The sequence below is a fragment of the Notechis scutatus genome, chromosome 6 (genome assembly GCF_049901735.1).
Source record: "Notechis scutatus isolate UNSWTSFEM ecotype Mainland chromosome 6, rNotScu1.2, whole genome shotgun sequence".
Taxonomy (NCBI): domain Eukaryota; kingdom Metazoa; phylum Chordata; class Lepidosauria; order Squamata; family Elapidae; genus Notechis; species Notechis scutatus.
The window spans coordinates 78131095-78144647 of NC_142014.1; the positions used below are offsets into that span (position 1 = coordinate 78131095).

A 13553-nucleotide genomic window follows, 5' to 3' on the forward strand; every position below is an offset into this window, starting at 1 on the left:
GAAAGAAAGAAAGAAAGAAAGAAAGAAAGAAAGAGGGGAGAGAGAGAGAGAGAGAGAGAGAGAGAGAAAAGAAAGAAAGAAAGAAAGAAAGAAAGAAAGAAAGAAAGAAAGAAAGAAAGAAAGAAAAGAAAGAAAGAAAGAAAGAAAGAAAGAAAGAAAGAAAGAAAGAAAAAAAAAAAAAGAAAAAAGGGCAGGGCAAACTGTTTCTGAAACTGTTTCATGAAAATTGCAAAGACTTAACTTTTGGGAAAATGAAAGGAGGAGGAGGAGGAGGAAGAGAAGGAGAAAGAGGAGTAAGAGAAGGAGAAGGAAAAGAAGGAGGAGAAAGTAGAAATGGAGGAGGAGGAGGAGGAGGAGGAGGAGCTAGAAGTGGAAGAGGAGGAGGAGAGGAGGGAGGAGAAAGAAGAGGATGAGAAGTAGGAGAAGAAGAAAGGAAAAGGAGAAAGGAGAAGGAGATGAGGGGAAGGAGAGGAAGGAAGAGAAGGACCAGAACAATGAGGAGAAGAAGAGGAGAAGAAGAAAGGAGAAGGCGGTGAAGGAGAAGAAGGAGGTGGAGGAAGAGGAGGAGAAAGGAGATGGAGGAGATGGAAGAGAAGAAGAAAGGAGATGAAAGAGAAGGAGAAGGTGGAGGTGGAGAAGGAGGAGGGGAAGGGGAAGGAGGGGAAGGAGTGAAGGAGGAGATGAAAGAGATGGAGGAGAAGGAGAAAGGAGGTGAAAAAGAAGGAAAAGGTGGAGGAGGAGAAGGAGAAGGAGAAGGAGGTGATGGAAAGAAGATGCTGGCTGAGGAATTCTGAGAGTTGGTCCATCCATCTAAAGTCACCAAAGTTGAGGAACCCTAAGCAAGGGGCTGACCTCTGCTTCTGAGAGGGTTTCTTCTGGGCCAGGGCTCTCCAACCTTGGCAACTTTAAGACTTGGGGACTTCAACTCCCAGAATTCCTCAGCCATCTGGCTGAGGAATTCTGGGAGTTGAAGTCCACAAATCTTAAAGTTGCCAAGGTTGGAGACCCCTGCTCTGGGCCACCATTTCTAACAAACGAAACTAATGCCATTGGGGTGAAGCGCTTTCCCCTGGGATTCATGGTGATCTTGAATACATAGGACAAACATGCTCTCCACAAGCTAGTTCGCTTCCTTCGCCTCTCCCTACCTTCTTTCCTTGAAATATTTCTCAATCACCCCCACCCTGTACCTCATTAAGGACCATCCTTCCTCAGTGACCTCATTTACCTCACAATGCTCCACTCGGGTTCGATTCTCAAAATGGTCGGGTCCTCCACGTATTTAAACTTGAGCTCCTTGTGCATTTTAGCCTTCTCCAACTCCTTCCGCAGCGTGGCCTTGTCCACCTTCACGGTTACCTCCACCATGTTCTTCTCCAAGATGTTCCCAAAAGCTGTGGTGTTGCAAATGATGTATTCCGCCGTTCTCCTGTCAGGAAAAGGAAAGAAAGTAAACCGGCTTTAGAAAATGTTGGAAAAGTCTGTGGAGAGGTTGAGTCCTCCGGTCGGTCACGGTTGTTGTCCCAAAGGTTAATTTTCAAAATACAACTGGACTTTTATTTTTTTTCCCTTGAAGACATTTCACTTCTCATTCAAGAAGCTTCTTCAGTTCTGAGGGAATGGCGGAGAATGGGAGGGTTTATATTCCTCACAGTCATCTGGTCATTAGTGCTTTCTGTGGGAGTCGTTGAGGCCACTTGGAGGTTTATCTGTGCTCTCTTTAGAAGACTGCAAAGTCCACATTCAGGACGGAGAGGACCGCTGGTTTGAAAGAGGGGTGAAAGAGGCCATCTTTGTTAAGACTGAACAGACCCTCTCTCAACAGAGGGGGAGGGATTCATGAACAGAGTCTATTCATGAACTGGAATAGAGGTTAGTAACAAGGTCAGTCAATGAGAGCTGAGTTGAGGGCTGAAACTTAAAGAGAGAATATGGACGTGATTTATCTCAGCTCTATAAGTGAAAGAGAAACTAACTTGCTTGCTTGTCTGCTGAAGTAGAGTTGCTGTTCTGCTCTTCACCTGTAACATGTCTGCTTCTGGTTGAGTTTGCTCCATGTTGGAGAAATCTACGACTGGTTTGTAAAATTTACTTTATATGTTTATAAAGAAGTGAAATGAAGCCTCAGTTTCTCCATGTTGGAGAAATCTACGACTGGTTTGTAAAATTTACTTTATATGTTTATAAAGAAGTGAATGTGAAAATTTACTTTATATGTTTATAAAGAAGTGAAATGAAGAAGCCCTCAGTTTACTTTTCTGGTGCTGAATTTACACTGCAATACACTGAACAGACACCACCTGTCCCCCTATTAACAACACAGTCCTTCCAGCAGTTTCAACAAGATTCCACCCCCATTTGCGCTATTTTGGGGAGCACAAATAAACCTCCAAGTGGCCTCAACGACTCTCAAGAAGAGAGTCAGGTGGAGATGCTCCATCATCCAGGCTATGCTTGTCCCAAAGGTGCTTTTTCAAAAGGCAAGCGGGTCTTCCTTGGTTTTTCCTCGAAGACATTTCGCTTCTCATCCAAGAAGCTTCTCCAGCTCTGACTGAATGGCGGAGAATGGAAGGATTTATATTCTTTGCAGTCATCTGGTCGTTAGTACTCTCTCTGGGAGTCATTGAGGCCACTTGGAGGTTTATTGGCGCCCTCTTTTAAAGACAGAAAAGCCCCCATTTTGGACAGAGAGGCCCAATAGTTAGAAAGAGGGGTCAAAGAGGCCATCTGTGTTAAGACTGAACAATCCTCCCTCAACAGAAGGAGGAGGGATATGACCAGGGATGGGATTCTACCGGTTCAGACTGGTTTGGCCGAACCGGATGTTAAATTTACATCTGGTTTGCTGAACTGGTAGTTAAACTGACCGGCTGGCCCCGCCCACCCCTCCCCTAGCAGGAGTCTCCATGCGGCCTGTTTTAAATGCAGGTAAGTTCAGGGACTGCGGGGAGGCGGCTCTGGGAGGGCAAAAAGTGGGCCGAACCAGAAGTTCTAGAAGTCCGGAAACGGGCCCGTTTCTGGCTTCTGGGGGCCCTTTGGAGCCCGGGGGAGGCCGTTATCACCCTCCCAGAGGCCCGAGAGAAGCCTCTGCCAGGCACAAAATGGCCGTCCCAGAAGTTCCGGTAGGCCACGCCCACCACGCCCACGCCCACCCTGTAACCAGGCCGCAAACCGGTTGCTGGGATTTTGGAATCCCACCTCTGGATATGACACCCCCCATATCTTTTTTTTACAACACGGTCCTTTCAGCAGTTCTCAGCAGGCTCCACACTCATTTGCACTATTCAGGTGACCCAGAGGGCACAGACCAAAACCTCCCAAGTGGCCTCAACGACTCTCAAGAAGAGAGTCAAGCGAATGCATCTGCCCAAGCTCTTTGCAGCCTCACATTGGACGTAGGTGGAACGTCTGGGGTCACTGAAGCCAGGGAGAACACACACATCCAGGAGACGAGCAGAGCCGTCGTCCGTCTGCAAGCCTCACCATCGGCAAGCTGGCAGGCGTTGCAATGACCCACTGGCCTTCTGTTGTGGTTAGCCGGCAGCAGGTGCGGACGGCTGAGGAGACCGAGGACTCAGATGAGGGGCCAGGACCGTTAGGGAGTGGACTGCTGCCTTCAGAGATTGTGGTGGGGGGCTGGCAGCAGCGATGATGAGGTTCCCGAGGAGCCTGTGCCAAGCGTGTACGCGCGCAGGGTTGCTTTCAGGAAAGAGCAGCTGCAACAACACGGGCGACTCGGGAGTAAGGCTGCAAGGTAATGGCCCCTCCTTCAAGAGGATAAAAGCAAGCCATGAAATGAATCTTCTTTGCAGAAGGCAAAGACGTTTTGAAACCCCAGCCTCGTGGACATTCCAGTATATCCTGAGTTTGTATTTGAAGATTCTTGCATTGCAAATTATTTCTTGTCTGTTATCTTTTGGCCAGCCTCGCACAGTTTGGCAAGGCTTCTGGTTATCACAGCTAATTATTTTGTAAAAGCACTGCAAGGTTTCTGTTCCTTTTGGACGGTGTTTGATTGGTTGGGAAAGGGCGTGGGTCAGTACACCTTCCCACAACCCCCTGTGGATGCCCAGCCCCTCCCTCCGGCCCCCAGAGAGGGCGACCTCCAAATATCAATAATGGAGTTGACCCAGGGGATGCTCTATGGAGCTTCTCCGATCATTTGCCTTGGCTTTTTTTTTTGCAGGTAACATCAAGGCTTTCCCCACCAACATAGAAATAGCAAAAATCAGCAGTCTGCTGATGTCGCCCCCTCCCCACTAACATTTTTTTTTTAAAGGGCTTAAGCTTTTGGGAGCTACAGCCGGCTTCCTCGGATGTGCAAAGTGGCAATACAGGGAGTCCTCGCTTAATGACCAGTTGCTTAGTCATCCTCTCCTTTTAATGGCCCCGTAATCCCTTGCGGGGCGGAGTGTGGGCGACGGAATGGAGCTGAGGGTTTACTGGCCGGATGCCTTTCCTGTCGCCCATGTGGAGTTTTGTTCAGCAGAGATAGTCTGACAGTCGTGAAGGGAGCTTTGTCCCATTTTATCACCTTTCTTGCCCCCCCCCATTGTTAAACGAATCACTAATCGCACGGCAGTTAAGTAAATCCAGCTTCCTCTTATCGTAAATCGTAGAGTGTTGTCGTAGCCTAGAGGTGGAGCTCTCGCCTCACAATCAGGAGGCGGTGAGTTCGATCCTAGGTAGAGGCAGATAGTTCTCTCTCTGGACACAATGAGACATATTATCTGCTGAACAAAACTCCGGATTGGAAACAGGAAGGGCATCTGGCCATTTAACACTCTGCTAGCTCCATTCGGTTGCCCAGACTCCACACCACGAGGGATTATGGGGAGGGGGGGGAGAAAAAAGAAGAAGAGGAAGAGGAGGAGGAGGAAGAGTTAGAGGAAGAGAAAGAAGAAGAAGAGGAAGAAGAAGATGACCATGTGATCGTAAGTGGGAAGAGGAAGAGGAGAAGAAGAGGAAGAAGGAGGAAGAGGAAGAAGAGAAGGAAGAGGAAGAAGAGGAAGAAGAAAATGACTGTGATCGGAAGTGGGAAGAAGAAGAAGAGAAAGAAGAAGGAGAAAGAGGAAGAAGAGAAGGAAAAGGAAGAAGAGAAGGAAGAGGAACAAGAGGAAGAAAAAATGACTGTGATCGGAAGTGGGAAGAAAAAGAAGAGGAAGAAGAGGAAGAGGAGGAGGAGGAAGAGTTAGAGGAAGAGAAAGAAGAAGAAGTGGAAGAAGAAGATGACTGTGTGATCGTAAGTGGGAAGAAGAAGAGGAAGAAGAAGAGGAAGAAGGAGGAAGAGGAAGAAGAGAAGGAAGAGGAGGAAGAGGAAGAAGAAAATGACTGTGATCGGAAGTGGGAAGAAGAAGAAGAGGAAGAAGAGGAAGAGGAGGAGGAGGAAGAGGTAGAGGAAGAGAAAGAAGAAGAGGAAGAAGAAGATGACTGTGTGATCGTAAGTGGGAAGAAGAAGAGGAAGAAGAAGAGGAAGAAGGAGGAAGAGGAAGAAGAGAAGGAAGAGGAGGAAGAGGAAGAAGAAAATGACTGTGATCGGAAGTGGGAAGAAGAAGAAGAGGAAGAGGAGGAAGAGGAGGAGGAGGAGGAGGAGGAGGAGGAGGAGGAGGAAGAAAATGGTGTGATCGTAAGTGGGAAGATCGGTCATAAGTCACTTTTCCCAATGCCATGGTACATGTGAATGGTCGCTAAAAGAATGGCTGTAAGTTCAGAACTGTATCGTCCTCGCTCTTTCCCCCAACTTACCGGTGGAAAAGGCAAGGATATTCTCCGAACATTACGGAAACGTTGCTTCCCGCGTTCAGGTTTTTGCCCGTGATCGTGACTTGGGTACCGCCCGATATCGGTCCTTGCTTTGGCCTGAGATCAGAAAGAGACAGCATCTAAAAATAAAAAAAAAAGGAAAGGAAAAAGAAAGCGAAATTGAATGGAATAGCAACACCCTGAAAAGGGTGACAGGGCCTGATGAAAACAGAAGACCAAAGGTGGTTCATTCCAAGGACGACGGGTCCGAGTGAGCATCCTTCCAAAGCTTTTTCAAAACAACACTGAATAGAATAGAATAACAGAGTTGGAAGGGACCTTGGAGGTCTTCTAGTCCAACCCCCTGCCCAGGCAGGAAACTCTACACCACTTCAGACAAAGAAAACAACAACAACAACAGGAATGTGTATTAGTTAACCGTTAAGAGTTATCCTGAAGTAAGATGGGTTCTTACTTCAAAACTTCATGATAAAATTCATACTAATTTTATGAATAAAGAAATAAATTAGCCACTTGGCTAATCAAAGAAATATCCATGCCTTCACCCAACACACCGAACCAAAATCCTATAGTTTTGCAGTTGTTCAATATGCAAGGCAGGGTAACTTTTAATTTTATGAATCTCTTTTCTTGCCCAGTAGCTGAAGGTGTTAGCAGCTGAACCCGGCCTAATTGGATAATTTCCAGTTCAACAGATTTCTTGATCCCAGAAAATGGTCAGTAGCAAGGTTCTCCTAGTTGATGTAAATGAGCATTGAACTGAAAGGGGAGGGAGAAAGGCAGGCAGGCAGGCAAGAAGGTAGAAGAGAAGAGAAAGAGAAAGGAAGAGGAGGAAGAAAGGAAAGGAAAGGAAAGGAAAGGAAAGGAAAGGAAAGGAAAGGAAGGAAAGGAAAGGAAAGGAAAGGAAGGAAGGAAGGAAGGAAGGAAGGAAGGAAGGAAGGAAGGAAGGAAGGGAGAAAGGATGGAAAAAGGGAAGGGAGAGAGAAAGGAAAGAAAGATAGAAGAGAAAGGAAGGAAAGAGGAAGGAAGGAAGGAGAAACAGGAAGGAAGGAAGGAAGGACTAAAGTTTGGATGGATTGATGGATGGATAGCTTGATTTTTATCCCACAATCTCTATTTTACTCTCTCTCTCTCCCTCCCTCCCTCCCTCCCTCCCTCTGTCTTTCTCTCTCCCCTCCCTCTTTCCCTCCCTCTCCCTCTCCCCCCTCTGTCTATCTCTCTCTCCCTCCCTCTCCCCCCTCCCTTTCTCTCTGTCTTTCTCTCTCCCCCTCCCTCCATCTCTCCATCTCTCCATCCCTCTCTCTCTCTCTCCCTCCCTCTCAGTCTCTCTGTCTCTCTGTCTCTCTGTCTCTCTCTGTCTCTCTCTCTCTCTCTCTCTGTCTCTGTCTCTGTCTCTCTCTCTCTCTCTCTCTCTCTCTCTCTCTCTCACACACACACACACACACACACACACACGATTCTAAATCCAACCCCAAAGCCACCTTCTCTTTCCACTGCCTGAAAAAAAACCAACCCAAACCATGGAGCAACCAGTCATTCTAAATAAATAAGGAAGGAAAGACTCCAAACCCACCTTCCTCTCTGCCTTTCAGCCCATTATCAAGATAACATGTCCCCCTGCCTCCTCCCCAAGGTCTTATTTAAGAAGCAAACCCGTGATCCTGAAGAACCCATCCCTCCTGTTATTATTATTTTTTCTCCTGGAGTTGCAGTTTCTTCTTTCATTTGCATTTTAATAGAAAAACTTTTCAGCTGGGTCCCATGCCAAAAGCCGCCCCCTGCATTTAAATGAGGAGTTATCTCTAACCCTCTCCCCCCTGGTTTCTCCTCCACTTCTCTTCAACTACTTTGGCAGAAAAGGAGGATGAAGGAGCAGCTGGATGCCCTCTGGATTCCCCCTAAGCCAAGTCTTTCTCCACCTGGGTGACCTTTAAGATGGGTGGACTTCAACTCCCGGAATTCCCCAGCTGAGGAATTCTGGGAATTGAAATCCACCTGTCTTAAACTTGCCAAGGTTGGACACACACACACGGTCAATGTACTGATATATGTGTATTAATTTCTATGAATGTATTACATTAATTTAGTAGCTCAATACCCGTGCTTTGCTACAAAACCATGTGGTTGGGCTTAGTTTTGGGGAGGAAAAAATGCATCTGCCTGCCAGCATCCATCGGTATTCATCTGGCTAGCGTCCTGTCAGCGTGTGGGAGAGCTGAGGGCCGTTTGGAAACTGAAACTATCTTTGCTGTGTGAACAAGAAGGAGACAGCAAGGAGCCTGGGCAGGACTTAGCTCAACTGTTCTGTACTAAAGCTGCTTGGTGCTGTGAAACTGAAACTCCTCTCCTCTGCTTGTGTTTTGCATTTGGAAGAGATTTCTTTTCAGGTGGGGAGGGGGAGTAGAATTCCTTAGCATCAGAGCGTGTTAATAATAATAATAATATAGGAAATGCTCTAAATCAGGGGTGGGCAAACTTTTTGGCTCGGGGGCCGCATTGACTTTGGCTCGGGGGCCGGGTCAGCACAAGATTTTTTGGGAATCGCCCTGCCCTTCCCCCTTCTCCTCCTTCCCCTCCTCGAAGGCCCCCTGAGTCAGGAGTTGCTACCACGGCGCAGCTCCGCGGCTCCAGTCCCGCGTTGCCTCGGGAAGGGAAAGGCAAAAGGAAGAGCCGTGGCGGTGCTTTGCAATGGCAGCAGCGGCACCGGAGGCTCAGGCTCAGCGGCTCCTGGTTTTGCCTTTTCCTTCCCAAGGCAACACGGGACTGGAGCCACGCGAGCTGCGCCGGCGGTAGCAACTCCTGACAGCCCCAGCCGGACACCTGAGCGGAGCCCGGGCGGAACTGTCTGTTGCTGCTGCCGGAGCACCGCCGGTCGCCTCCTCCAAGCAGCCCGCCCGCCCGCCGGGCTTCCCTCCGCCGCACAGCTCTGGGCCAGGTGCGGCGCCCGCGAGGAAAAAGGAAGCCGCAAGTGGCTGGGAAGTTGCTCAGGTGCTGGAAGCAGGCTTTTAAAGTGCCGCCCGAGCAGGACCGCTGAGCCGGGAACGGGCACCAAGGCAGGGCAAGGCTCCACTAGCAGCGGCCTAGCTTTAGGTGGCTCCAAGCAGCCCGCCCGCCCGCCGGGCGGAACCTTCCCGCTCCTCGGCCGGAAGACGCTCCCGCCTGCAAACTTTGCCTTTGCAAAGTTTAAGCCTGAAGCCCGGAAAAAGGGGGATCGGCGGGGATTCACCTTCAGAGAGGTCGCACTCGAAGGTGATTTTGAACTCCCAGCTGAGGCCTTTGCAAAGTTCTTCTTTTCTTTCTACCCCAGAGCGCTCCGCACTGTTTTGCAGCTTTGGGGGCCACGCGGTGCACGGCAATACGCCACGCCCAGCGATTTTTTTTCAGGGCGGGCCAGATTGGACAGACCAACGGGCCAGATGTGGCCGCGGGCCGTAGTTTACCCACCCCTGCTCTAAATGCTCTGATGGTCATTTCAAAAAATCCTTTCTTAGTGAGCCCCTAGAAGCCAAGAGGAACATAACGTGCCAAATTTCAAGTTTGTAAGCTTTATGGTTCTGGAGAATTTATATCAATAGATTATATGATATGACTCTTCTGTTATTAGTTTTATTGTCTTTACGGGAGGTTTTATATTCTGTAAGCCGCCTTGAGTCGCTATGTGCGAATCGGCGGCAATAAAACTCCCTAAATAAATGAATGAATAAATAAATAAATGTACCAATTTATTTTGTTCTTTGGTTTTGCTGAGTAATTTTAAGGTGGGTTTCGTGGGGGCGTTATTTTAGATTAGGGTTTAAGACGTGTGGACTTCAACTCCCAGAATTCCCCAGGCAATTTTATTTGAGAGGAGTTTTTTTTCCCCTCACCTGTTAGCTGAACCCAACCCAGTTAGCTCATTTCCAGCTCAATAGGTTGCATGGACCCCCAAAACGAGTTAATTCAGTGAATTCTGATCCCAGAAATACAAATGGTCACTCAATGAGTGGTTATACATCAAGGACTACTTGTGCTCTGAGCTACACAACTGGGGGAAAAAAATCAGACAATATTATTCCGTTTTAATGTTGCCACAACAGAGGTGGTCTTCAGCCAGTTCTGACCGGTTGTGATGACCCGGAGTGTCCCACAAATGTAACAAAAACCAAAACGTACATAAATATTCTTGAATGCCTTCAACTTGGCTTCACCGTTCAACTGGTCACAGTTGGAGATTAAACTCTTTCCAAAATAACATTCCAAAAGAAAGAAATACAGTCCAAACTGAGATAGCAGATAACAAAGCAATAAAAAAAAAACCAAAAACAAACAGCACTGAACAAAGTTCCACAACAGACCAGGATAAATAATTACAAACTTCAGGAAAATAACTAGGTATAGTCCATTGGAAGAACGCCAACCAAGATAAACCTCATCCAGGAATAAAACATTAATTTGTCTCCAGCGTTTGCCAGCATGCAGGTCCAAACTCTTATGCAGTTCTCACACCTGCAACCCATGAAGAGGGGATCAAGGCCTTCTCCTCCCAAGTAGACCATGTTTTTCCCTGATCGTCTTTTCCCTGCATGCCCTAGGATGGATAGGGGATGGGCCTGGGTCCTCCTCTGCCTGCTCAGTTGGCTTCTGCCCTTCCCCAGCCTCCTCCACAACCTCTGGAGCCACACTTTCACTCCCTGTCGGCTGTTCCTCCTCTCCCTCAGAGTCAGTCCCCACCAGGGGCAGGACACTGGTTCTAGAGAACCGGTAGCAGAAATGTTGAGTAGTTTGGAGAACTGGTAGTTATCACCTCTGACTGGCCCCGCCCCCATCTCTTCTCCACCTCCCATTGAGTCCCAGCTGATCGGCTGGGTCTTCTTGGGTTGCCCTGCCCAGGAGAACAGGTCTGGAAAGCAGGTTAGTGGGATGGGGACGGAATGGGAATTTTGCAATATATCCTTCCCCCAGGAGTGGGGAGGGAATGGAGATTTTGCAGTATATCCTTCCCCTGCCACGTCCACCAAGCCACGCCCACAGAACTGGTAGTAAAAACTTTTGAACCCCACCACTGTGCCACAACCACAACATCTCAGCTCTTCACAAAACCACGCGAGGCTGCAGCAAAATCTACCAGGTGACTCTCCTAGAATCAATATTTGATATTCCTTTTATTTTTCCTCCCTATTTTTCTTGCCTCCTGTTTTTTTGTTTTTTGTTTTTAGATCCCCAGCTCCAAACCTTCTCTTGATTTCTTACTTCTTTGTTAAGTTTACTCGCAGCTTTCATTGGCAGGGGAACAACTGCTATACCTAAAGTAAAATAAATACTAGTCTTTTCCAATCCCGAGAGGGCCTAGGAATTTCCGAAGGTGTTACAATCATAACACACACACACACACACAAACTTATTACCATCTAATTTACAGGTGTGTGGTATGTTGCGGCGGCCTATTAATGATTCACAGCTGCCTTAACAAATTCTAGATGGCACGATTCACAGGGTTGCGTGTGTGCAGGGCCATGAGGAATCTGTTGTACAGGTAGTCCTCGACTTACAACCGCTCTTGAATGGCTGAATCCCCGTTGCTAAGCAAGACATGAGCTAAGGGAGCTTTGCCCCATTGGACCACCTTTCTTGCCACTGTTGTTAAGTGAATCACTGCGGTTGTTAAGGGAATCTGCCTTTTACTCATCAGAAGGTCGCAAAAAATCAACCATTCAGGTATTCAGACAACTGAATACTGCAGACACGTGAACAATATATAAAAGAGCTTTATTAGGGAGCTTTTGCAAAAGGGAATTCTGCTCATGGGCAGAAGACTTGGCCCAAATATACAGTCTCTGCCCCTTTCCAGGTTCACGATCTATCCAGCTACGTATCCAGCTACGCAACACCCCTATTTTTGTAGCATAACATCTGTTTCCTCGTCCTGTTTCCCCGTTTCCATTTCCAGTAATCCCCACCATTAACAAGACACTGGTCAGCTTAACCTGCCAAATATGTAACCTTTATACAAAACAATAGAGAATTCTTACATAATATTCCAGTAAATTAGGTTAACACAGAGATTAAAAATGGTGTTACCATTGCTTCATATTTTCACAGGTATAATTTTACATATCACATGCGATTCCTCAAATTACAACCCTTCATTTAGGGACCGTTCAAAGTTCCAACGGCGCTGAAAAAAGTGACTTATGGCCGGTTTTCACACAACCGTTTCAATATCCCCCATGTGATCAAAATTTGGACGTTTGGCGATGACTATGTTTGCAACGGTTGCAGGGTCCCGCGGGTCATGTGACCCACTCTTGCGACTTGCTGACAAAGCAAAGTTGGATTCACTTAACCACATGTTACTACCTTAACGACTGCAGTGATTCACTTAACAATGGGGGCAAGGAAGGTCAGAAAATGGGGCAAAACTCACTTAACCGTGGTCTCGCTTCGCCACGGAAATATGCTCGTCCGTCAAGGAGTACCTATGCATCGACCCATCCCACCTAGACAAGAAGTGTTCTGACCAAGGCTTCCGAGACCGTAATTATGCACACATTTATTTTAAAAACAAGTCTTGTTTTATTGCAACGCTGGGAATTATGTTCATTCCCAGCTGGGAATGAATCTCAAACAGTCCCTCGAGATAAGCACCCACCTTTCTTTCCTGTGAAGTGCTGCCAATAGTGGAAGTGTCAAATGAACTAGAAAAAAAAACCAACTGAAGTACAAAGAGCTTCAAGAATGAATCTGAACCAAACGAACGACTTTGCTTCCTGCAAAGGTTTCTCTACCTTTGCCTGTCCTTTATGGGACCTTATGGGAGGGGCAATCACCTCCCAGCCTTACTCCCAAGTCACCCCTTTTGTTTCAGCTGCTCTTGCCTTCTTGCAGCTCTGTGCACTGGGAACAGGCTCCCCTGGTTCCTCTGCCTCACTACTGCCAGACTCCAGAGACTCCGAAGGGAGCACCCCACTCCCAGATGGTCCTGGCCCCATCTCTGTATTGGACACAGGACCCTCGTCCGAGTCCTCTCCAGACTCCCTGACTGATCTCCTTTCTTCCCCCCTGTCCGATTCCACTGCCGTCTGCACAGTCTGTCAGCGAACCACAACAAGAAGGGAGGACATGTTGCACATCCCATCACTCACATCCTGCCAATTTTGTGATAGCTCAACAGTTAAAGACCCTGAGCTTGTCAGCTAGAAAGGAGACAGCCCAGTTCGAGACCTGAGCACTGTGAGACGGGGCGAGCTCCCATCCCTTGCTCCAGCTCCTGTCCACCTAGCTGTTCGAAAGCATGCAAATGCGAGTAGATCAATAGGTACCACTTCAGTGGGGAAAAAACAGCATTTGACACGCCTTGGCATATAATTTATTTATTTATTTATTTATTTATTTGATTTGCCAATTGTTTACAAGATAATAAGTATAAATGTATACATAGTTGTGAATACATGAAATGGGTACATATAAGAAAAATAAAAGAATAAGAGAAACAATAGGACAGGGACGGTAGGCACGTTGGTGCGCTTATGCACGCCCCCTACAGACCTCTTAGGAAAGGGGTGAGGTCAATAGTAGACAGTCTAAGGTTAAAGTTTTTGGGGTTTGGGGAAGAAACTACAGAGTCGGGTAGAGTATTCCAGACATTGACCACTCTATTGCTGAAGTCGTATTTCCTGCAATCAAGTTTGGTGCGGTTTACTTTGAGTTTGTATCTATTGTGTGCTCTTGTGTTGTTATGGTTGAAGCTGAAGTATTCACTGACAGGTAGGACATTGCAATGTATGATTTTATATACCATGCTTAAGTCAGAC

General features: G+C 47.3%; 1 protein-coding gene across 1 annotated transcript in view; it reads right to left on the reverse strand.

Moving 5' to 3' along the window:
- PLXNA4 (plexin A4) overlaps window positions 1-13553 on the reverse strand; it is a 557017-nt gene that overhangs the window by 97586 nt on the left and 445878 nt on the right. Inside the window, exons 15-16 of the mRNA XM_087968909.1 lie at window positions 5746-5882; window positions 1229-1429 (exon numbers count right to left, since the gene is read on the reverse strand). Coding sequence (XP_087825035.1) covers window positions 1229-1429; window positions 5746-5882 — 338 coding nt within the window. The remainder of the gene's footprint in view (window positions 1-1228; window positions 1430-5745; window positions 5883-13553) is intronic.